Raw genomic sequence first — 25,012 nt, forward strand, 5'->3', positions numbered from 1 at the left:
AGTGTCCACTCAGTCTCCCAGTGACCCAGTGTCCACTCAGTCTCCCAGTGACCCAGTGTCCACTCAGTGTCCCAGTGACCCAGTGTCCACTCAGTGTTCCAGTGACCCAGTGTCCACTCAGCCTCCCAGTGACCCAGTGTCCACTAAGTGTCCCTGTGACACAGTGTCCACTCTGTCTCCCAGTGACCCAGTGTCCACTCTGTCTCCCAGTGACCCAGTGTCCACTCTGTCTCCCAGTGTCCACTCTGTCTCCCAGTGACCCAGTGTCCACTGTCTCCCAGTGACCCAGTGTCCACTCAGTCTCACAGTGAGCCAGTGTCCACTCAGTCTTCCAGTGACCCAGTGTCCACTCAGTCTCCCAGTGACCCAGTGTCCACTCAGTGTCCCAGTGACCACTCAGTGACCCAGTGTCCACTCTCTCTCCCAGTGACCCAGTGTCCACTCTGTCTCCCAGTGCCCCAGTGTCCACTCTGTCTCCCAGTACCCAGTGTCCACTCTGTCTCCCATTACCCAGTGTCCACTCTGTCTCCCAGTGACCCAGTGTCCACTCTGTCTCCCAGTGACCCAGTGTCCACTCAGTCTCCCAGTGAGCCAGTGTCCACTCAGTGTCCCAGTGACCAGTCAATGACCCAGAGTCCACTCAGTCTCCAGTGACCCAGTGTCCGCTCAGTGTCCCAGTGACCCAGTGTCCACTCAGTCTCCCAGTGACCCAGTGTCCGCTCAGTGTCCCAGTGAACACTCAGTGACCCAGTGTCCCAGTGAACACTCAGTGACCCAGTGTCCACTCTGTTTTCCAGTGACCCAGTGTCCACTCTGTCACCCAGTGACCCAGTGTCCAATCTGTCTCCTAGTGACCCAGTGTCCACTCTGTCTCCCAGTGACCCAGTGTCCACTCGGTCTCCCAGTGCCCCAGTGTCCACTCAGTGTACCAGTGACCCAGTGTCCACTCAGTCTCCCAGTGACCCAGTGTCCTCTCAGTGTCCCAGTGACCCAGTGTCCACTCAGTGTCCCAGTAGCCCAGTGTCCACTCAGTGTCACAGTGACCCAGTGTCCACTCAGTCTCCCAGTGTCCACTCAGTCTCCCAGTGTCCACTCATTGTCCCAGTGACCCAGTGTCCACTCAGTGTCCCAGTGACCCAGTGTCCACTCAGTGTCCCAGTGACCCAGTGTCCACTCAGAGTCCCAGTGACCCATAGACATAGACATAGAACATACAGTGCAGAAGGAGGCCATTCGGCCCATCGACTCTTCACCGACCCACTTAAGCCCTCACTCCCACCCTATCCCCGTAACCCAATAACCCCTCCTAACCTTTTTTTGGTCACGAAGGGCAATTTATCACGGCCAATCCACCTAACCTGCATGTATTTGGACTGTGGGAGGAAACCGGAGCACCCGGAGGAAACCCACGCAGACACGGGGAGAACGTGCAGACTCCACACAGACAGTGACCCGAGCCGGGAATCGAACCTGGGACCCTGGCGCTGTGAAGCCACAGTGCTAACCACTTGTGCTACCGTGCTGCCCAGTGACCCAGTGTCCACTCTGTCTCCCAGTGACCCAGTGTCCACTCTGTCTCCCAGTGACACCGTGTCCACTCAGTGTCCCAGTGACCCAGTGTCCACTCAGTCTCCCAGTGACCCAGTGTCCACTCAGTGTCCCAGTGACCGCTCAGTGACCCAGTCTCCACTCTGTCTCCTAGTGACCCAGTGTCCACTCTGTCTCCCAGTGACCCAGTGTCCACTCTGTCTCCCAGTGACCCAGTGTCCACTCTCTCACAGTGACCCAGTGTCCACCCAGTCTCCCAGTGCCCCAGTGCCCACTCTGTCTCCCAATGACCCAGTGTCCACTCTGTCTCCCAGTGACCCAGTGTCCACTCTCTCACAGAGCCCCAGTGCCCACTCTGTCTCCCAATGACCCAGTGTCCACTCTGTCTCCCAGTGACCCAGTGTCCACTCTCTCACAGAGCCCCAGTGCCCACTCTGTCTCCCAATGACCCAGTGTCCACTCTGTCTCCCAGTGACCCAGTGTCCACTCAGCGTCCCAGTGACCCAGTGTCCACTCAGTCTGTCAGTGACCCAGTGTCCACTCAGTCTCCCAGTGATCCAGTGTCTGCTCAGTGTCCCAGTGACCACTCAGTGACCCAGTGTCCACTCTGTTTCCCAGTGACCCAGTGTCCACTCTGTCTCCTAGTGACCCAGTGTCCACTCTGTCGCCCAGTGACCCAGTGTCCACTCTGTCTCCCAGTGTCCACTCGGTCTCCCAGTGACCCAGTGTCCACTCAGTGTACCAGTGACCCAGTGTCCACTCAGTCTGTCAGTGACCCAGTGTCCACTCAGTCTGTCAGTGACCCAGTGTCCACTCAGTCTGTCAGTGACCCAGTGTCCACTATGTCTCCCAGTGACCCAGTGTCGACTCAGTCCCAGTGACCGTGTCCACTCTGTCTCCCAGTGACCCAGTGTCCACTCTCTCTCCCAGTGACCCCGTGTCCACTCAGTCCCAGTGTCCACTCTGTCTCCCAGTGACCCAGTGTCCACTCAGACTGTCAGTGACCCAGTGTCCACTCTGTCTCCCAGTGCCCCAGTGTCCACTCTGTCTCCCAGTGACCCAGTGTCCACTCAGTCTCCCAGTGACCCAGTGTCCACTAAGTGTCCCAGTGACCCAGTTTCCACTCTGTCTCCCAGTGCCGCAGTGTCCACTCTGTCTCCCAGTACCCAGTGTCCACTCTGTCTCCCAGTGACCCAGTGTCCACTCTGTCTCCCTGTGTCCACTCAGTCTCCCAGTGAGCCAGTGTCCACTCTCTCTCCCAGTGACCCAGTGTCCACTCTATCTCCCAGTGCCCCAGTGTCCACTCTGTCTCCCAGTACCCAGTGTCCACTCTGTCTCCCAGTACCCAGTGTCCACTCTGTCTCCCAGTACCCAGTGTCCACTCTGTCTCCCAGTGACCCAGTGTCCACTCTGTCTCCCAGTGACCCAGTGTCCACTCAGTCTCCCAGTGAGCCAGTGTCCACTCAGTGTCCCAGTGACCACTCAGTGACCCAGTGTCCACTCAGTCTCCCAGTGACCCAGTGACCACTCAGAGTCCCAGTGACCCAGTGTCCACTCAGTCTCCCATTGACCCAGTGTCCACTCAGTGTCCCAGTGAACACTCAGTGACCCAGTGTCCACTCTGTTTTCCAGTGACCCAGTGTCCACTCTGTCTCCCAGTGACCCAGTGTCCACTCGGTCTCCTAGTGACCCAGTGTACACTCAGTGTCCCAGTAGCCCAGTGTCCACTCAGTGTCCCAGTGACCCAGTGTCCACTCAGTCTCCCAGTGACCACACAGTGTCCCAGTGACCCAATGTCCACTCAGTCTCCCAGTGACCCAGTGTCCACTCAGTGTCCCAGTGTCCACTCTGTCTCCCAATGACCCAGTGTCCACTCTGTCTCCCAGTGACCCAGTGTCCACTCAGTGTCCCAGTGACCCAGTGTCCACTCAGTGTCCCAGTAGCCCAGTGTCCACTCAGTGTCCCAGTGACCCAGTGTCCACTCAGTCTCCCAGTGACCACACAGTGCCCCAGTGACCCAATGTCCACTCAGTCTCCCAGTGACCCAGTGTCCACTCAGTGTCCCAGTGTCCACTCTGTCTCCCAATGACCCAGTGTCCACTCTGTCTCCCAGTGACCCAGTGTCCACTCAGTGTCCCAGTGACCCAGTGTCCACTCAGTCTCCCAGTGTCCACTCAGTCTCCCAGTGACCCAGTGTCCACTCAGTCTCCCATTGACCCAGTGTCCACTCAGTGTCCCAGTGAACACTCAGTGACCCAGTGTCCACTCTGTTTTCCAGTGACCCAGTGTCCACTCTGTCTCCCAGTGACCCAGTGTCCACTCGGTCTCCTAGTGACCCAGTGTACACTCAGTGTCCCAGTAGCCCAGTGTCCACTCAGTGTCCCAGTGACCCAGTGTCCACTCAGTCTCCCAGTGACCACACAGTGTCCCAGTGACCCAATGTCCACTCAGTCTCCCAGTGACCCAGTGTCCACTCAGTGTCCCAGTGTCCACTCTGTCTCCCAATGACCCAGTGTCCACTCTGTCTCCCAGTGACCCAGTGTCCACTCAGTGTCCCAGTGACCCAGTGTCCACTCAGTGTCCCAGTAGCCCAGTGTCCACTCAGTGTCCCAGTGACCCAGTGTCCACTCAGTCTCCCAGTGACCACACAGTGCCCCAGTGACCCAATGTCCACTCAGTCTCCCAGTGACCCAGTGTCCACTCAGTGTCCCAGTGTCCACTCTGTCTCCCAATGACCCAGTGTCCACTCTGTCTCCCAGTGACCCAGTGTCCACTCAGTGTCCCAGTGACCCAGTGTCCACTCAGTCTCCCAGTGTCCACTCAGTCTCCCAGTGACCCAGTGTCCGCTCAGTGTCCCAGTGACCCAGTGTCCACTCAGTCTCCCAGTGACCCAGTGTCCACTCTGTCGCCCAGTGGCCCAGTGTCCAATCTGTCTCCTAGTGACCCAGTGTCCACTCTGTTTCCCAGTGACCCAGTATCCACTCGGTCTCCCAGTGACCCAGTGTCCACTCAGTGTCCCAGTGACCCAGTGTCCACTCAGTGTCCCAGTGACCCAGTGTCCACTCAGTCTCCCAGTGTCCACTCAGTGTCCCAGTGACCCAGTGTCCACTCTGTCTCCCAGTGACCCAGTGTCCACTCAGTGTACCAGTGACCCAGTGTCCACTCAGTCGCCCAGTGACCCAGTGTCCCAGTGACCCAGTGTCCAGCCAGTGTCCCAGTGACCCAGTGTCCACTCAGTCTCCCAGTGACTCAGTGACCACTCAGTGTCCCAGTGTCCACTCTGTCTCCCAATGACCCAGTGTCCACTCAGTCTCCCAGTGACCCAGTGACCACACAGTGTCCCAGTGACCCAATGTCCACTCAGTCTCCCAGTGACCCAGTGTCCACTCAGTGTCCCAGTGTCCACGCTGTCTCCCAGTGACCCAGTGTCCACTCTGTCTCCCAGTGACCCAGTGTCCACTCAGTGTCCCAGTGACCCAGTGTCCACTCAGTCTCCCAGTGACCCAGTGTCCACTCAGTGTCCCAGTGACCCAGTGTCCACTCTGTCTCCCAGTGACCCAGTGTCCACTCAGTCTCCCAGTGACCCAGTTTCTACTCAGTCTCCCAGTGACCCTGTGTCCACTCAGTCTCCCAGTGACCTAGTGCCCACTCAGTGTCCCAGTGACCAAGTGTCCACTCAGTCTCCCAGTGACACAGTGTCCACTAAGTGTCCCAGTGACCCAGTTTCCACTCTGTCTCCCAGTGACCCAGTGTCCACTCTGTCTCCCAGTGACCCAGTGTCCACTCTGTCTCCCAGTGACCCAGTGTCCACTCAGTCTCCCAGTGAGCCAGTGTCCACTCAGTCTGCCAGTGACCCAGTGTCCACTCAGTCTCCCAGTGACCCAGTGTCCACTCAGTGTCCCAGTGACCACTCAGTGACCCAGTGACCCAGTGTCCACTCAGTCTCCCAGTGACCCAGTGTCCGCTCAGTGTCCCAGTGACCCAGTGTCCACTCAGTCTCCCAGTGACCCAGTGTCCACTCTGTCGCCCAGTGACCCAGTGTCCAATCTGTCTCCTAGTGACCCAGTGTCCACTCTGTTTCCCAGTGACCCAGTGTCCACTTGGTCTGCCAGTGACCCAGTGTCCACTCAGTGTACAAGTGACCCAGTGTCCACTCAGTGACCCAGTGTCCACTCAGTGTCCCAGTGACCCAGTGACCACACAGTGTCCCAGTGACCCAATGTCCACTCAGTGTCCCAGTGACCCAATGTCCACTCAGTCTCCCAGTGTCCACTCTGTCTGCCAGTGACCCAGTGACCACACAGTGTCCCAGTGACCCAATGTCAACTCAGTCTCCCAGTGACCCAGTGTCCACTCAGTGTCCCAGTGTCCACTCTGTCTCCCAATGGCCCAGTGTCCACTCAGTCTCCCAGTGACCCAGTGACCACACAGTGTTCCAGTGACCCAATGTCCACTCTGTCTCCCAGTGACCCAATGTCCACTCTGTCTCCCAGTGACCCAGTGTCCACTCAGTGTCCCAGTGACCCAGTGTCCACTCAGTCTCCCAGTGACCCAGTGTCCACTCAGTCTCCCAGTGACCCAGTGTCCACTCAGTGTCCCAGTGACCCAGTGTCCACTCAGTGTTCCAGTGACCCAGTGTCCACTCAGCCTCCCAGTGACCCAGTGTCCACTAAGTGTCCCTGTGACACAGTGTCCACTCTGTCTCCCAGTGACCCAGTGTCCACTCTGTCTCCCAGTGACCCAGTGTCCACTCTGTCTCCCAGTGTCCACTCTGTCTCCCAGTGACCCAGTGTCCACTGTCTCCCAGTGACCCAGTGTCCACTCAGTCTCACAGTGAGCCAGTGTCCACTCAGTCTTCCAGTGACCCAGTGTCCACTCAGTCTCCCAGTGACCCAGTGTCCACTCAGTGTCCCAGTGACCACTCAGTGACCCAGTGTCCACTCTCTCTCCCAGTGACCCAGTGTCCACTCTGTCTCCCAGTGCCCCAGTGTCCACTCTGTCTCCCAGTACCCAGTGTCCACTCTGTCTCCCATTACCCAGTGTCCACTCTGTCTCCCAGTGACCCAGTGTCCACTCTGTCTCCCAGTGACCCAGTGTCCACTCAGTCTCCCAGTGAGCCAGTGTCCACTCAGTGTCCCAGTGACCAGTCAATGACCCAGAGTCCACTCAGTCTCCAGTGACCCAGTGTCCGCTCAGTGTCCCAGTGACCCAGTGTCCACTCAGTCTCCCAGTGACCCAGTGTCCGCTCAGTGTCCCAGTGAACACTCAGTGACCCAGTGTCCCAGTGAACACTCAGTGACCCAGTGTCCACTCTGTTTTCCAGTGACCCAGTGTCCACTCTGTCACCCAGTGACCCAGTGTCCAATCTGTCTCCTAGTGACCCAGTGTCCACTCTGTCTCCCAGTGACCCAGTGTCCACTCGGTCTCCCAGTGCCCCAGTGTCCACTCAGTGTACCAGTGACCCAGTGTCCACTCAGTCTCCCAGTGACCCAGTGTCCTCTCAGTGTCCCAGTGACCCAGTGTCCACTCAGTGTCCCAGTAGCCCAGTGTCCACTCAGTGTCACAGTGACCCAGTGTCCACTCAGTCTCCCAGTGTCCACTCAGTCTCCCAGTGTCCACTCATTGTCCCAGTGACCCAGTGTCCACTCAGTGTCCCAGTGACCCAGTGTCCACTCAGTGTCCCAGTGACCCAGTGTCCACTCAGAGTCCCAGTGACCCATAGACATAGACATAGAACATACAGTGCAGAAGGAGGCCATTCGGCCCATCGACTCTTCACCGACCCACTTAAGCCCTCACTCCCACCCTATCCCCGTAACCCAATAACCCCTCCTAACCTTTTTTTGGTCACGAAGGGCAATTTATCACGGCCAATCCACCTAACCTGCATGTATTTGGACTGTGGGAGGAAACCGGAGCACCCGGAGGAAACCCACGCAGACACGGGGAGAACGTGCAGACTCCACACAGACAGTGACCCGAGCCGGGAATCGAACCTGGGACCCTGGCGCTGTGAAGCCACAGTGCTAACCACTTGTGCTACCGTGCTGCCCAGTGACCCAGTGTCCACTCTGTCTCCCAGTGACCCAGTGTCCACTCTGTCTCCCAGTGACACCGTGTCCACTCAGTGTCCCAGTGACCCAGTGTCCACTCAGTCTCCCAGTGACCCAGTGTCCACTCAGTGTCCCAGTGACCGCTCAGTGACCCAGTCTCCACTCTGTCTCCTAGTGACCCAGTGTCCACTCTGTCTCCCAGTGACCCAGTGTCCACTCTGTCTCCCAGTGACCCAGTGTCCACTCTCTCACAGTGACCCAGTGTCCACCCAGTCTCCCAGTGCCCCAGTGCCCACTCTGTCTCCCAATGACCCAGTGTCCACTCTGTCTCCCAGTGACCCAGTGTCCACTCTCTCACAGAGCCCCAGTGCCCACTCTGTCTCCCAATGACCCAGTGTCCACTCTGTCTCCCAGTGACCCAGTGTCCACTCTCTCACAGAGCCCCAGTGCCCACTCTGTCTCCCAATGACCCAGTGTCCACTCTGTCTCCCAGTGACCCAGTGTCCACTCAGCGTCCCAGTGACCCAGTGTCCACTCAGTCTGTCAGTGACCCAGTGTCCACTCAGTCTCCCAGTGATCCAGTGTCTGCTCAGTGTCCCAGTGACCACTCAGTGACCCAGTGTCCACTCTGTTTCCCAGTGACCCAGTGTCCACTCTGTCTCCTAGTGACCCAGTGTCCACTCTGTCGCCCAGTGACCCAGTGTCCACTCTGTCTCCCAGTGTCCACTCGGTCTCCCAGTGACCCAGTGTCCACTCAGTGTACCAGTGACCCAGTGTCCACTCAGTCTGTCAGTGACCCAGTGTCCACTCAGTCTGTCAGTGACCCAGTGTCCACTCAGTCTGTCAGTGACCCAGTGTCCACTATGTCTCCCAGTGACCCAGTGTCGACTCAGTCCCAGTGACCGTGTCCACTCTGTCTCCCAGTGACCCAGTGTCCACTCTCTCTCCCAGTGACCCCGTGTCCACTCAGTCCCAGTGTCCACTCTGTCTCCCAGTGACCCAGTGTCCACTCAGACTGTCAGTGACCCAGTGTCCACTCTGTCTCCCAGTGCCCCAGTGTCCACTCTGTCTCCCAGTGACCCAGTGTCCACTCAGTCTCCCAGTGACCCAGTGTCCACTAAGTGTCCCAGTGACCCAGTTTCCACTCTGTCTCCCAGTGCCGCAGTGTCCACTCTGTCTCCCAGTACCCAGTGTCCACTCTGTCTCCCAGTGACCCAGTGTCCACTCTGTCTCCCTGTGTCCACTCAGTCTCCCAGTGAGCCAGTGTCCACTCTCTCTCCCAGTGACCCAGTGTCCACTCTATCTCCCAGTGCCCCAGTGTCCACTCTGTCTCCCAGTACCCAGTGTCCACTCTGTCTCCCAGTACCCAGTGTCCACTCTGTCTCCCAGTACCCAGTGTCCACTCTGTCTCCCAGTGACCCAGTGTCCACTCTGTCTCCCAGTGACCCAGTGTCCACTCAGTCTCCCAGTGAGCCAGTGTCCACTCAGTGTCCCAGTGACCACTCAGTGACCCAGTGTCCACTCAGTCTCCCAGTGACCCAGTGACCACTCAGAGTCCCAGTGACCCAGTGTCCACTCAGTCTCCCATTGACCCAGTGTCCACTCAGTGTCCCAGTGAACACTCAGTGACCCAGTGTCCACTCTGTTTTCCAGTGACCCAGTGTCCACTCTGTCTCCCAGTGACCCAGTGTCCACTCGGTCTCCTAGTGACCCAGTGTACACTCAGTGTCCCAGTAGCCCAGTGTCCACTCAGTGTCCCAGTGACCCAGTGTCCACTCAGTCTCCCAGTGACCACACAGTGTCCCAGTGACCCAATGTCCACTCAGTCTCCCAGTGACCCAGTGTCCACTCAGTGTCCCAGTGTCCACTCTGTCTCCCAATGACCCAGTGTCCACTCTGTCTCCCAGTGACCCAGTGTCCACTCAGTGTCCCAGTGACCCAGTGTCCACTCAGTGTCCCAGTAGCCCAGTGTCCACTCAGTGTCCCAGTGACCCAGTGTCCACTCAGTCTCCCAGTGACCACACAGTGCCCCAGTGACCCAATGTCCACTCAGTCTCCCAGTGACCCAGTGTCCACTCAGTGTCCCAGTGTCCACTCTGTCTCCCAATGACCCAGTGTCCACTCTGTCTCCCAGTGACCCAGTGTCCACTCAGTGTCCCAGTGACCCAGTGTCCACTCAGTCTCCCAGTGTCCACTCAGTCTCCCAGTGACCCAGTGTCCACTCAGTCTCCCATTGACCCAGTGTCCACTCAGTGTCCCAGTGAACACTCAGTGACCCAGTGTCCACTCTGTTTTCCAGTGACCCAGTGTCCACTCTGTCTCCCAGTGACCCAGTGTCCACTCGGTCTCCTAGTGACCCAGTGTACACTCAGTGTCCCAGTAGCCCAGTGTCCACTCAGTGTCCCAGTGACCCAGTGTCCACTCAGTCTCCCAGTGACCACACAGTGTCCCAGTGACCCAATGTCCACTCAGTCTCCCAGTGACCCAGTGTCCACTCAGTGTCCCAGTGTCCACTCTGTCTCCCAATGACCCAGTGTCCACTCTGTCTCCCAGTGACCCAGTGTCCACTCAGTGTCCCAGTGACCCAGTGTCCACTCAGTGTCCCAGTAGCCCAGTGTCCACTCAGTGTCCCAGTGACCCAGTGTCCACTCAGTCTCCCAGTGACCACACAGTGCCCCAGTGACCCAATGTCCACTCAGTCTCCCAGTGACCCAGTGTCCACTCAGTGTCCCAGTGTCCACTCTGTCTCCCAATGACCCAGTGTCCACTCTGTCTCCCAGTGACCCAGTGTCCACTCAGTGTCCCAGTGACCCAGTGTCCACTCAGTCTCCCAGTGTCCACTCAGTCTCCCAGTGACCCAGTGTCCACTCAGTCTCCCTGTGACCCAGTGTCCACTCAGTGTCCCAGTGACCCAGTGTCCACTCAGTGTCCCAGTGTCCACTCTGTTTCCCAGTGACCCAGTGTCCACTCTGTCTCCTAGTGACCCAGTGTCCACTCTGTCGCCCAGTGACCCAGTGTCCACTCTGTCTCCCAGTGACCCAGTGTCCACTCGGTCTCCCAGTGACCCAGTGTCCACTCAGTGTACCAGTGACCCAGTGTCCACTCAGCCTGTCAGTGACCCAGTGTCCACTCAGTCTGTCAGTGACCCAGTGTCCACTCAGTCTGTCAGTGACCCAGTGTCCACTATGTCTCCCAGTGACCCAGTGTCGACTCAGTCCCAGTGACCGTGTCCACTCTGTCTCCCAGTGACCCAGTGTCCACTCTCTCTCCCAGTGACCCCGTGTCCACTCAGTCCCAGTGACCCAGTGTCCACTCTGTCTCCCAGTGACCCAGTGTCCACTCAGACTGTCAGTGACCCGGTGTCCACTCTGTCTCCCAGTGACCCAGTGTCCACTCAGTCTCCCAGTGACCCAGTGTCCACTAAGTGTCCCAGTGACCCTGTTTCCACTCTGCCTCCCAGTGCCCCAGTGTCCACTCTGTCTCCCAGTACCCAGTGTCCACTCTGTCTCCCAGTGACCCAGTGTCCACTCTGTCTCCCTGTGTCCACTCAGTCTCCCAGTGAGCCAGTGTCCACTCAGTCTTCCAGTGACCCAGTGTCCTCTCTCTCTCCCAGTGACCCAGTGTCCACTCTGTCTCCCAGTGCCCCAGTGTCCACTCTGTCTCCCAGTACCCAGTGTCCACTCTGTCTCCCAGTACCCAGTGTCCACTCTGTCTCCCAGTACCCAGTGTCCACTCTGTCTCCCAGTGACCCAGTGTCCACTCTGTCTCCCAGTGACCCAGTGTCCACTCAGTCTCCCAGTGAGCCAGTGTCCACTCAGTGTCCCAGTGACCACTCAGTGACCCAGTGTCCACTCAGTCTCCCAGTGACCCAGTGACCACTCAGAGTCCCAGTGACCCAGTGTCCACTCAGTCTCCCATTGACCCAGTGTCCACTCAGTGTCCCAGTGAACACTCAGTGACCCAGTGTCCACTCTGTTTTCCAGTGACCCAGTGTCCACTCTGTCTCCCAGTGACCCAGTGTCCACTCGGTCTCCTAGTGACCCAGTGTACACTCAGTGTCCCAGTAGCCCAGTGTCCACTCAGTGTCCCAGTGACCCAGTGTCCACTCAGTCTCCCAGTGACCACACAGTGTCCCAGTGACCCAATGTCCACTCAGTCTCCCAGTGACCCAGTGTCCACTCAGTGTCCCAGTGTCCACTCTGTCTCCCAATGACCCAGTGTCCACTCTGTCTCCCAGTGACCCAGTGTCCACTCAGTGTCCCAGTGACCCAGTGTCCACTCAGTGTCCCAGTAGCCCAGTGTCCACTCAGTGTCCCAGTGACCCAGTGTCCACTCAGTCTCCCAGTGACCACACAGTGCCCCAGTGACCCAATGTCCACTCAGTCTCCCAGTGACCCAGTGTCCACTCAGTGTCCCAGTGTCCACTCTGTCTCCCAATGACCCAGTGTCCACTCTGTCTCCCAGTGACCCAGTGTCCACTCAGTGTCCCAGTGACCCAGTGTCCACTCAGTCTCCCAGTGTCCACTCAGTCTCCCAGTGACCCAGTGTCCACTCAGTCTCCCTGTGACCCAGTGTCCACTCAGTGTCCCAGTGACCCAGTGTCCACTCAGTGTCCCAGTGACCCAGTGTCCACTCAGTGACCCAGTGTCCACTCAGTCTCCCAGTGACCCAGTGTCCACTCAGTGTCCCAGTGACCCATAGACATAGACATAGAACATACAGTGCAGAAGGAAGCCATTCGGCCCATCGAGTCTGCACCGACCCACTTAAGCCCTCTCTTCCACCCTATCCCCGTAACCCAATAACCTCTCCTACCCTTTTTTTGGTCACTAAGGGCAATTTATCACGGCCAATCCACCTAACCTGCATGTATTTGGACTGTGGGAGGAAACCGGAGCACCCGGAGGAAACCCACGCAGACACGGGGGGAACGTGCAGACTCCACACAGACAGTGACCCGAGCCGGGAATCGAACCTGGGACCCTGGCGCTGTGAAGCCACAGTGCTAACCACTTGTGCTACCGTGCTGCCCAGTGACCCAGTGTCCACTCAGTCTCCCAGTAACCCAGTGTCCACTCAGTCTCCCAGTGACCCAGTGTCCACTCAGTCTCCCAGTGACCCAGTGTCCACTCAGTGTCCCAGTGACCCAGTGTCCACTCGGTCTCCCAGTGCCCCAGTGTCCACTCAGTGTCCCAGTGACCACTCAGTGACCCAGTGTCCACTCAGTCTCCCAGTGACCCAGTGTCCACTCAGTGTCCCAGTGACCCAGTGTCCACTCAGTGTCCCAGTGACCCAGTGTCCACTAAGTGTCCCAGTGTCCACTCAGTCTCCCAGTGACCCAGTGTCCACTCTGTTTCCCAGTGACCCAGTGTCCACTCTGTCTCCCAGTGACCCAGTGTCCATTCAGTCTCCCAGTGTCCACTCAGTGTCCCTGTGACCACTCAGTGACCTAGTGACCCAGTGTCCACTCTGTCTCCCAGTGACCCAGTGTCCACTCAGTCTCCCAGTGACCCAGTGTCCACTAAGTGTCCCAGTGACCCAGTTTCCACTCTGTCTCCCAGTGCCCCAGTGTCCACTCTGTCTCCCAGTACCCAGTGTCCACTCTGTCTCCCAGTGACCCAGTGTCCACTAAGTGTCCCAGTGACCCAGTTTCCACTCTGTCTCCCAGTGCCCCAGTGTCCACTCTGTCTCCCAGTACCCAGTGTCCACTCTGTCTCCCAGTGACCCAGTGTCCACTCTGTCTCCCTGTGTCCACTCAGTCTCCCAGTGAGCCAGTGTCCACTCAGTCTTCCAGTGACCCAGTGTCCTCTCTCTCTCCCAGTGACCCAGTGTCCACTCTGTCTCCCAGTGCCCCAGTGTCCACTCTGTCTCCCAGTACCCAGTGTCCACTCTGTCTCCCAGTACCCAGTGTCCACTCTGTCTCCCAGTACCCAGTGTCCACTCTGTCTCCCAGTGACCCAGTGTCCACTCTGTCTCCCAGTGACCCAGTGTCCACTCAGTCTCCCAGTGAGCCAGTGTCCACTCAGTGTCCCAGTGACCACTCAGTGACCCAGTGTCCACTCAGTCTCCCAGTGACCCAGTGACCACTCAGAGTCCCAGTGACCCAGTGTCCACTCAGTCTCCCATTGACCCAGTGTCCACTCAGTGTGCCAGTGAACACTCAGTGACCCAGTGTCCACTCTGTTTTCCAGTGACCCAGTGTCCACTCTGTCTCCCAGTGACCCAGTGTCCACTCGGTCTCCTAGTGACCCAGTGTACACTCAGTGTCCCAGTAGCCCAGTGTCCACTCAGTGTCCCAGTGACCCAGTGTCCACTCAGTCTCCCAGTGACCACACAGTGTCCCAGTGACCCAATGTCCACTCAGTCTCCCAGTGACCCAGTGTCCACTCAGTGTCCCAGTGTCCACTCTGTCTCCCAATGACCCAGTGTCCACTCTGTCTCCCAGTGACCCAGTGTCCACTCAGTGTCCCAGTGACCCAGTGTCCACTCAGTGTCCCAGTAGCCCAGTGTCCACTCAGTGTCCCAGTGACCCAGTGTCCACTCAGTCTCCCAGTGACCACACAGTGCCCCAGTGACCCAATGTCCACTCAGTCTCCCAGTGACCCAGTGTCCACTCAGTGTCCCAGTGTCCACTCTGTCTCCCAATGACCCAGTGTCCACTCTGTCTCCCAGTGACCCAGTGTCCACTCAGTGTCCCAGTGACCCAGTGTCCACTCAGTCTCCCAGTGTCCACTCAGTCTCCCAGTGACCCAGTGTCCACTCAGTCTCCCTGTGACCCAGTGTCCACTCAGTGTCCCAGTGACCCAGTGTCCACTCAGTGTCCCAGTGACCCAGTGTCCACTCAGTGACCCAGTGTCCACTCAGTCTCCCAGTGACCCAGTGTCCACTCAGTGTCCCAGTGACCCATAGACATAGACATAGAACATACAGTGCAGAAGGAAGCCATTCGGCCCATCGAGTCTGCACCGACCCACTTAAGCCCTCTCTTCCACCCTATCCCCGTAACCCAATAACCTCTCCTAACCTTTTTTTGGTCACTAAGGGCAATTTATCACGGCCAATCCACCTAACCTGCATGTATTTGGACTGTGGGAGGAAACCGGAGCACCCGGAGGAAACCCACGCAGACACGGGGGGAACGTGCAGACTCCACACAGACAGTGACCCGAGCCGGGAATCGAACCTGGGACCCTGGCGCTGTGAAGCCACAGTGCTAACCACTTGTGCTACCGTGCTGCCCAGTGACCCAGTGTCCACTCAGTCTCCCAGTAACCCAGTGTCCACTCAGTCTCCCAGTGACCCAGTGTCCACTCAGTCTCCCAGTGACCCAGTGTCCACTCAGTGTCCCAGTGACCCAGTGTCCACTCGGTGTCCCAGTGCCCCAGTGTCCACTCAGTGTCCCAGTGACCACTCAGTGACCCAGTGTCCACTCAGTCTCCCAGTGACCCAGTGTCCACTCAGTGTCCCAGTGACCCAGAGTCCACTCAGTGTCCCAGTGACCCAGTGTCCACTAAGTGTCCCAGTGTCCACTCAGTCTCCCAGTGACCCAGTGTCCACTCTGTTTCCCAGTGACCCAGTGTCCACTCTGTCTCCCAGTGACCCAGTGTCCATTCAGTCTCCCAGTGTCCACTCAGTGTCCCTGTGACCACTCAGTGACCTAGTGACCCAGTGTCCACTCTGTCTCCCAGTGACCCAGAGTCCACTCTGTCTCCCAGTGACCCAGTGTCCACTCTGTCGCCCAGTGACCCGGTGTCCACTCTGTCTCCCAGTGACCCAGTGTCCACTCAGTGTCCCAGTGACCCTGTGTCCACTCAGTCTGTCAATGACCCAGTGTCCACTCAGTGACCCAGTGTCCACTCAGTCCCAGTGTCCACTCAGTCCCAGTGACCCAGTGTCCACTCTGTGTCCCAGTGACCCTGTGTCCACTCTGTCTCCCAGTGACCCAGTGTCCACTCTGTCTCCCAGTGACCCAGTGTCCACTCAGTCTCACAGTGACCCAGTGTCCACTAAGTGTCCCAGTGATCCAGTGTCCACTCAGTGTCCCAGTGACCACTCAGTGACCCAGTGTCCACTCTGTCTCCCAGTGACCCAGTGTCCACTCTGTCTCCCAGTGACCCAGTGTCCACTCTGTCTCCCAGTGACCCAGTGTCCACTCTGTCTCCCAGTGACCCAGTGTCCACTCTGTCTCCCAGTGACCCAGTGTCCACTCAGTGTCCCAGTGACCCAGTGTCCACTCAGTGTCCCAGTGACCCAGTGTCCACTCAGTGTCCCAGTGACCCAGTGTCCACTCAGTCTCCCAGTGACCCAGTGTCTGCTCAGTGTCCCAGTGACCACTCAGTGGCCCAGTGTCCACTCTGTCTCCTAGTGACCCAGTGTCCACTCTGGCGCCCAGTGACCCAGTGTCCACTCTGTCTCCCAGTGACCCAGTGTCCACTCAGTGTCCCAGTGACCCAGTGTCCACTCAGTCTGTCAGTGACCCAGTGTCCACTCAGTCCCAGTGACCCAGTGTCCACTCAGTGTCCCAGTGACCCTTTGTCCACTCTGTCTCCCAGTGACCCAGTGTCCACTCTGTCTCCCAGTAACCCAGTGTCCACTCAGTGTCCCTGTGACCACTCAGTGACCCAGTGTCCACTCTGTCTCCCAGTGACCCAGTGTCCACTCTCTCTCCCAGTGACCCAGTGTCCACTCAGTGTCCCAGTGACCCAGTGTCCACTCAGTCTGTCAGTGACCCAGTGTCCACTCAGTGTCCCAGTGACCCAGTGTCCACTCTATCTCCCAGTGACCCAGTGTCCACTCTGTCCCCCAGTGACCCAGTGTCCACTCTGTCACCCAGTGACCCAGTGTCCACTCTCTCTCCCAGTGACCCAGTGTCCACTCAGTGTCCCAGTGACCCAGTGTCCACTCAGTCTGTCAGTGTCCCAGTGACCCAGTGTCCACTCAGTCTCCCAGTGACCCAGTGTCTGCTCAGTGTCCCAGGGACCACTCAGTGACCCAGTGTCCACTCTGTTTCCCAGTGACCCAGTGTCCACTCTGTCGCCCAGTGACCTAGTGTCCACTCTGTCTCTCAGTGACCCAGTGTCCACTCAGTGTCCTAGTGACCCAGTGTCCACTAAGTGTCCCAGTGACCCAGTGTCCACTCAGTCTCCCAGTGACCCAGTGTCCACTCAGTGTCCCTGTGACCACTCAGTGACCCAGTGACCCAGTGTCCACTCTGTCTCCCAGTGACCCAGTGTCCACTCTGTCTCCCAGTGACCCAGTGTCCACTCAGTGTCCCAGTGACCACTCAGTGACCCAGTGTCCACTCTGTCTCCCAGTGACCCAGTGTCCACTCTGTCTCCCACTGACCCAGTGTCCACTCTGTCTCCCAGTGACCCGGTGTCCACTCTGTCTCCTAGTGACCCAGTGTCCACTCAGTGTCCCAGTGACACAGTGTCCACTCAGTCTGTCAGTCACCCAGTGTCCACTCAGTCCCAGTGACCCAGTGTCCACTCAGTGTCCCAGTGACCCTGTGTCCACTCTGTCTCCCAGTGACCCAGTGTCCACTCTGTCTCCCTGTGACCCAGTGTCCACTCTGTCTCCTATTGACCCAGTGTCCACTCTGTCGCCCAGTGACCCAGTGTCCACTCTGTCTCCCAGTGACCCAGTGTCCACTCAGTCTCCCAGTGACCCAGTGTCCACTCAGTGTCCCAGTGACCCAGTGACCACTCAGTTTCCCAGTGTCCACTCAGTGTCCCAGTGTCCACTCAGTGTCCCAATGTCCACTCTGTGTCCCAGTGTCCACTCAGTGTCCCAGTGACCCAGTGTCCACTCAGTGTCCCAGTGTCCACTCAGTGTCCCAGTGACCCAGTGTCATAAGAACATAAGAACTAGGAGCAGGAGTAGGCCATCTGGCCCCTCGAGCCTGCTCCACCATTCAATGAGATCATGGCTGATCTTTTGTGGACTCAGCTCCACTTTCCGGCCCGAACACCATAACCCTTAATCCTTTTATTCTTCAAAATTCTATCTATCTTTATCTTAAAAACATTTAATCAAGGAGCCTCTACTGCTTCACTGGGCAGGGAATTCCAGAGATTCACAACCATTTGGGTGAAGAAGTTCCTCCTAAACTCGGTCCTAAATCTACTTCCCCTTATTTTGAGGCTATGCCCCCTAGTTCTGCTTTCACCCGCCAGTGTAAACAACCTGCCCGCATCTATCCTATCTATTCCCTTCATAATCTTATATGTTTCTATAAGATCCCCCCTCATCCTTCTAAATTCCAACGAGTACAGTCCCAGTCTACTCAACCTCTCCTCGTAATCCAACCCCTTCAGCTCTGGGATTAACCTAGTGAATCTCCTCTGCACACCCTCCAGTGCCAGTACGTCCTTTCTCAAGTAAGGAGACCAAAACTGAACACAATACTCCAGGTGTGGCCTCACTAACACCTTATACAATTGCAGCATAACCTCCCTAGTCTTAAACTCCATCCCTCTAGCAATGAAGGACAAAATTCCATTTGCCGCCTTAATCACCTGTTGCACCTGTAAACCAACTTTTTGCGACTCATGCACTAGCACACCCAGGTCTCTCTGCACAGCAGCATGTTTTAATATTTTATCATTTAAATAATAATCCCTTTTGCTGTTATTCCTACCAAAATGGATAACCTCACATTTGTCAACATTGTATTCCATCTGCCAGACCCTAGCCCATTCACTTAGCCTATCCAAATCCCTCTGCAGACTTCCAGTATCCTCTGCACTTTTTGCTTTACCACTTATCTTAGTGTCGTCTGCAAACTTGGACACATTGCCCTTCGTCCCCAACTCCAAATTATCTATGTAAATTGTGAACAGTTGTGGGCCCAACACTGATCCCTGAGGGACACCACTAGCTACTGATTGCCAACCAGAGAAACACCCATTAATCCCCACTCTTTGCTTTCTATTAATTAACCAATCCTCTATCCATGCTACTACTTTCCCCTTAATGCCATGCATCTTTATCTTATGCAGCAACCTTTTGTGTGGCACCTTGTCAAAGGCTTTCTGGAAATCCAGATATACCATATCCATTGGCTCCCCGTTATCTACCGCACTGTTAATGTCCTCAAAAAATTCTACTAAATTAGTTAGGCACGACCTGCCCTTTATGAACCCATGCTGCGTCTGCCCAATGGGACAATTTCCATCCAGATGCCTCGCTATTTCTTCCTTGATGATAGATTACAGCATCTTCCCTACAACCGAAGTTAAGCTCACTCTCCTATAATTACTCGCTTTCTGCCTACCTCCTTTTTTAAACAGTGGTGTCACGTTTGCTAATTTCCAATCCGCCGGGACCACCCCAGAGTCTAGTGAATCTTGGTAAATTATCACTAGTGCATTTGCAATTTCCCTAGCCATCTCTTTTAGCACTCTGGGATGCATTCCATCAGGTCCAGGAGACTTGTCTACCTTTAGCCCCATTAGCTTGCCCATCACTACCTCCTTGGTGATAACAATCCTCTCAAGGTCCTCACCTGTCATAGCCTCATTTCCATCAGTCACTGGCATGTTATTTGTGTCTTCCACTGTGAAGACTGACCCAAAACACCTGTTCAGTTCCTCAGCCATTTCCTCATCTCCCATTATTAAATCTCCCCTCTCATCCCAGTGACTCAGTGTCCCAGTGACCCAGTGTCCACCCTGTCTCCCAGTGTCCACTCAGTGTCCCAGTGACCCAGTGTCCACTCAGTGTCCACTCAGTGTCCCAGTGTCCACTCAGTGTCCCAGTGACCCAGTGTCCACTCAGTGTCCCAGTGACCCAGTGTCCACTGAGTGACCCAGTGTCCACTCAGTGTCCCAGTGACCCAGTGTCCACTCAGTGTCCCAGTGACCCAGTGTCCACTCAGTGTCCCAGTGACCCAGTGTCCACTCAGTGTCCCAGTGTCCACTCATTGTCCCAGTGACCCAGTGTCCACTCAGTTTCCCAGTGACCCAGTGTCCACTCAGTGACCCAGTGTCCACTCAGTGTCCCAGTGACCCAGTGTCCACTCAGTGTCCCAGTGACCGCTCAGTGTCCCAGTGACCCAGTGTCCACTCTGTCTCCCAGTGACCCAGTGTCCACTCTGTCTCCCAGTGACCCAGTGTCCACTCAGTGACCCAGTGTCCACTCAGTGACCCAGTGTCCACTCAGTGTCCCAGTGACCCAGTGACCCAGTGTCCACTCAGTGTCCCAGTGTCCACTCAGTGTCCCAGTGACCACTCAGTGTCCCAGTGACCCAGTGTCCACTCTGTCTCCCAGTGACCCAGTGTCCACTCTGTCTCCCAGTGACCCAGTGTCCACTCAGTCTGTCAGTGACCCAGTGTCCACTCATTGTCCCAGTGACCCAGTGTCCACTCAGTTTCCCAGTGACCCAGTGTCCACTCAGTGACCAAGTGTCCACTCAGTGACCCAGTGTCCACTCAGTGTCCCAGTGACCCAGTGTCCACTCAGTGTCCCAGTGACCCAGTGTCCACTCAGTGTCCCAGTGACCCAGTGTCCACTCAGTGTCCCAGTGACCCAGTGTCCACTCAGTGTCCCAGTGACCCAGTGTCCACTCAGTGTCCCAGTGACCCAGTGTCCACTCAGTGTCCCAGTGACCCAGTGTCCACTCAGTGTCCCAGTGACCCAGTGTCCACTCAGTGTCCCAGTGACCCAGTGTCCACTCAGTGTCCCAGTGACCCAGTGTCCACTCAGTGTCCCAGTGACCCAGTGTCCACTCAGTGTCCCAGTGACCCAATGTCCACTCAGTGTCCCAGTGACCCAGTGTCCACTCAGTGTCCCAGTGACCCAGTGTCCACTCAGTGTCCCAGTGACCCAGTGTCCACTCAGTGTCCCAGTGACCCAGTGTCCACTCAGTGTCCCAGTGACCCAGTGTTCACTCTGTCTCCCAGTGACCCAGTTGGGAACTCAACCCAGCGGGGGGAGGGGGGGCGGAACCCGGGTGGGTGGGGGCTCTCAGTTAACGTCCCGAGGCCTCCACGACTGCGCGCGTCGTACTCTACGAGCATGCCGTTTCGGAGAGGGCGGAGCATCGCAAGAGCAGCGCCGGCCCCGAATTCGGCGCCAGCGAGGCTTGTCCGGCCCATCGACGGGCGCAATTTTGGCGTGGCCGACCGGCGAATCCCACCCCGGGGGTCCGGGAGGAAGGAATTGCGGATCGAAGATCGGGGGTGGTGGTTAAGGAGAGAGGGATGTGGACATCGCATATTGGGGGGTGACCACGAGGGAGGGATGTGGGCATCGCATATTGGGGGGTGACCACGAGGGAGGGATGGGGGTATCGCACATCAGGGGGTGTCCAGGAGGGAAGAATGCTGATCGAAGATCTGGGGGGTTAAGGAGGGAGGGATGAGGGTATCGCACATTGGGGGGTGACCACGAGGGAGGGATGGGGGTATCGCACATTGGGGGGGGTTAAGGAGGGAGGGATGGGGGTATTGAAAGCCGGGGGGGGGGGGGGATCCGGGATGAAGAGGGGGTCAAAGTAAGGTGCGGGAGGGGATGAAAAATGGCACCTTCCGGGGCCTACAGAAATAGGACAAAGAGACTTAAGCATCAAGCAATTGCCTTTTCTTGTAAACGAAAAGAAAGAGAGAGAGAGAGAAAAAGAGAGAGAGAAATAAAAAAACGAGAGGAAATTTTAAAAAAGTGAAACCGGGAACTAGTCTCGGGAATAATGTAGAAGAGAGAGAGAGAGAGTGTGAGAGAGAGAGAAAAAAAAAGTTGATCTTTGCGCAGGACATTCTTATACAACTTTGTTTTTTGTAATTTTTTTCTTCATGCACATATCATGGGGCCAATTTATTGATGTAAGTTCCTAATTCCGTGGTCTGCTATTTTCTCTGTAAAAAAAAAAAGTCACATTTTAGGATTCTTTACCTTTTAAAAAGAGCGTGAAAAAAAATTAAGGTTAAGAATAAGAAAAAAAAAATCGCCTAGCGAAACGAAGCAGTGTTTTTTTTGCGTCTGTGTGTGTGTGTATTTTAAGAATCCTTTTCTTAAATAAAAAAAAAAGTACGGGAAAACATTTTTTACCAGAACCGACCGTCGAGAGATTTTAGTGCGTGTTAAAGGCGCATTTTCGCTTTCTTTAAAAAGACACGGCGGTCGGAGATTAATTAGAGTTCGATTAAAGCTGTGATTCTTTCTCTTGTCTGTGTTGTGTGGTCCGCCAGTTTGAGAGGCCGGCATTAACGCCTTTTCTCGTACCCCACCCCCTCCCCCGACTCTCTCTACCCCTCTACCCGCTCCCCCCCCCCCCCCAAACCACCCCCCCCCCCCAATCTCTATTTGTCTCCCTTCAGGTGGCGAGCTCATTCTGCCCATTATCACGGAGGACGCCTTAGAAATCCCGGCCATCGTCACCCGCTTGCCCTTCGTCCCCCCTCCCCCCACCTTCCACCCGTTCCTCAACGTCATCGAGGCCACCGAAGAGTCACTGACCCTGACGTCCAAGGTGGGCGCGCCCTGCCTCCTGGAGCGGGACGATGACTGCGATGACGTGATGGTGGCGTCCGGCTACGGCTCGGGCGAGGTGTTCGACTCCAGCCTCCCGCCCACGGACGACGAGGACTTCTACGCCACCTTCCCCCTGGTCACCGACCGCACCCTGTTGGCCGACCCCCAGATCTCCAAGTCCCGGGGTCACCGGCCGCCGGGGCGAGGGCCCGGGCTCACCGGGCCCCCCGACGTCCTGACCTCCTCCTCCTCCTCCTCGTCCCCCCCGCCGGACATGATCCGCAAGCTGCCAGCCGGCAAGCTCAACACCCGCGAGAGCCCCCGGCCGCCCCACCCCCCCGAGCTCATCCTGCCCCCCTTGCCCACCGCCCCCTCCTCCTCCTCCTCCGATCGCAAGACCCAGGCCCGCCACCCCGCAGTAACCTCTCCCCCCAATTTTCACCGTGTGCCCACAGCCAACCCGACCGGATCGGCGGCGGGCGGCCCCCCGGGGGCGGTGGAGGTCATCCGGGAGTCCAGCAGCACCACGGGCATGGTGGTCGGCATCGTGGCGGCGGCTGCCCTCTGCATCCTGATCCTCCTCTACGCCATGTACAAGTACCGCAACCGGGACGAGGGCTCCTACCAGGTGGACCAGAGCCGCAACTATATCACCAACTCGGCGCAGACCAACGGCACCATTGTCAAGGAGAAGCAGAGCCCCTCGGCCAAGAGTATGACCAAGAGCAAAAAGAACAAGGACAAAGAGTATTACGTTTGAAGAGGCACCACGGGAGGGTGGGGGGAGGGGAAGGGAAGGGGGGGGGGGAGGGGAGGGTGGGGGGGAGCTGATTGGGGTTAGCGGGGGTGGGGTTGGGGGGGTGTTGGGAAGGGCGTCCGGGCCAAACCGGCCGGTGGCGAAGAACAAAGGGAACGGGAGCGAGGCCCGCGCGCGATCGCGCGCAGCGCACGTCTTTTGTTTTCGCAACAGGGACAGAGGCGTTGTCCCGAAGGTCTGAGTGCCCCGGGGAATGAGGCGACGGAGTACGGGGGGGGGGATGGGGGAGAGAGAGTGGGGAGGGGGTTGGAGCGGTGTGGGGGGGGGGGGGGCGGGAACCGTTCGGTCTGACCCGATTAGCGTCTCCTTTTACCTGACGGTATCGACTGGGGGCTGGTGGGGAGAAGGCCCGAACCTGTTGGCTGTGTGTGCGCGCGTTTGTGTGCGTCTACATGTGTGCGCGTGTGTATGTACATGTGTGTGCGCGTGTGTGTACATGTGCGCGTGTGTGTACATGTGTGCGCGTGTGTGTGTACATGTGTGCGCGCGTGTGTGTACATGTGCGCGTGTGTGTACATGTGTGCGCGTGTGTGTGTACATGTGTGCGCGCGTGTGTGTACATGTGTGCGCGTGTGTGTGTATACATGTGTGTGTGTCTGCAAGTGTGTGCGTGTACATGTGTGTTCCTGTGTGTCCGCATGTATGAGTGTTCATGTATGTGTGTCTGCATGTGTGTGTCCATATGTGTGTGTGGCTGCTTGTGTGTGCGTACATGTACACATGTGTATGTGAGCATGTGCACGTGCTTGTTTGTACGTGTGTGAGTCTGAGTGTCCCCATGTGTGTTGCGTGTGTCCACATCTGTGTGAGCTTTGTGTCTACATGTGCGTGCGCATGCATGCCCACGTGTGTGACTGAGTTTGCAGACGCGCATGTGGGTGTCCTTGTGCATCCATCAGTGAGTGTGTGTCCGTGTGTGCTTGTGTGTGTGTGTGCGCGCACATGTGTGTGTGAGAGTTTTTTCACACGCACATGTGTGTCCATCTGTGTGAGAGTTTTTTTCACACGCACATGTGTGTCCATCTGTGTGAGTGTGTTTGCACACCTGATGGGTGTGTCCATCGATGTGTGTGTTTGCGCATGTGTGTGCGTGTGCGCGCAAGGGAGTGTATTTTCCGTTCCCCTCACGGCCTGGGTTCCCGGCTCGGTGGAAGCGACCTTCGAGGATTCCACGGGAACGCGCGGCTGAGGGCGGCTTCCCGAGCCCCGGCGAGAGAAACGGACCGTTCTAATGACTGATCGGCATCCCATCCCCCAAAACCTTCTCCCCACCCGCCTCTCCCTCTCCCTCCCTCTCTCTTGCGTGCGGGTGTCCTGCAGAGGACAATAACGAGATCGCAATGCCAGGCGAACAAACCCAGGCCTGACGTCTGCACTCGACCCAGGCCTTTGCCAAGGGAGACCAGCGATGACCATTACTAACCTCCCCCCGCCATCCCCCCCATCGCCCCAACTCTTGTACCAAGGTGCTATTGTGTATTATTACATAACTGAAATGTGTGTCGATCCCCCCCCCCACCCCCCCACCCCCCCACCCCCCCCCCCACCCCGGTTTCCCTGGGATGCCAACGCAAGACTTTGGAAACCTCGTCGGATTTGGCGAGCGTCGAGTGGAGGGAAGACCACGTACCTCTCGCCCTGATCCCCAACCACCCCTCCTTCCCCCCCCCCCCCCCCGCAGTTCCCTACTCCAATCCCCCCTCCTCACCACCCCCCCCCCCCCACCGTTCCCCCCTCCTGCCTCTTCATTCCCATTTCTCGGGCCTACAGCTGGGCCGAGGCGAGCAGCGCCTCCCCCCTGGTTCACCGGGGAGCGCGGAGAAGCTTGGAGGATTCGTTTGGAGCAGGGAAGAGAGCGCAGGCCCGGTTGCGGGAGAGCGAGAGCGAGAGGGAGAGACCGGAATTAAATCGGCGTCGAAAGGTTCTTTCCCAGTTGGCTCCAGCCTGCAGACTTTCAAACACAAATTTTGGAAAAAAAAGATAAAGACAAAGGCCCCAAAGGTTTTGCGCCGAGAGAGCGCCGCCCGTCCTTGACAAGGCATCGGAGGAGAGCGACGCAAAGAGGGACACAAAATGGCTTCTTGCCAAGATGGCCGCCTCATTGGGCTCCTACGGACAATGGCCT

The 25,012-nt window shown here is 57.1% G+C and overlaps 1 protein-coding gene across 1 annotated transcript in view; it reads left to right on the forward strand.

Annotated features, from left to right (window-relative positions):
* The window catches only part of LOC140400210 (neurexin-2-like), a 2,085,493-nt gene extending 2,062,641 nt beyond the window's left edge, over positions 1–22,852 (forward strand). The window contains exon 12 of the mRNA XM_072489678.1: positions 22,526–22,852. Within this exon, the coding sequence (XP_072345779.1) occupies positions 22,526–22,830 (305 nt within the window). The 3' untranslated portion in view covers positions 22,831–22,852. The remainder of the gene's footprint in view (positions 1–22,525) is intronic.
* Positions 22,853–25,012: the final 2,160 nt, after the last annotated feature.

Source organism: Scyliorhinus torazame, chromosome 24, assembly GCF_047496885.1.
Source record: "Scyliorhinus torazame isolate Kashiwa2021f chromosome 24, sScyTor2.1, whole genome shotgun sequence".
Lineage (NCBI taxonomy): Eukaryota > Metazoa > Chordata > Chondrichthyes > Carcharhiniformes > Scyliorhinidae > Scyliorhinus > Scyliorhinus torazame.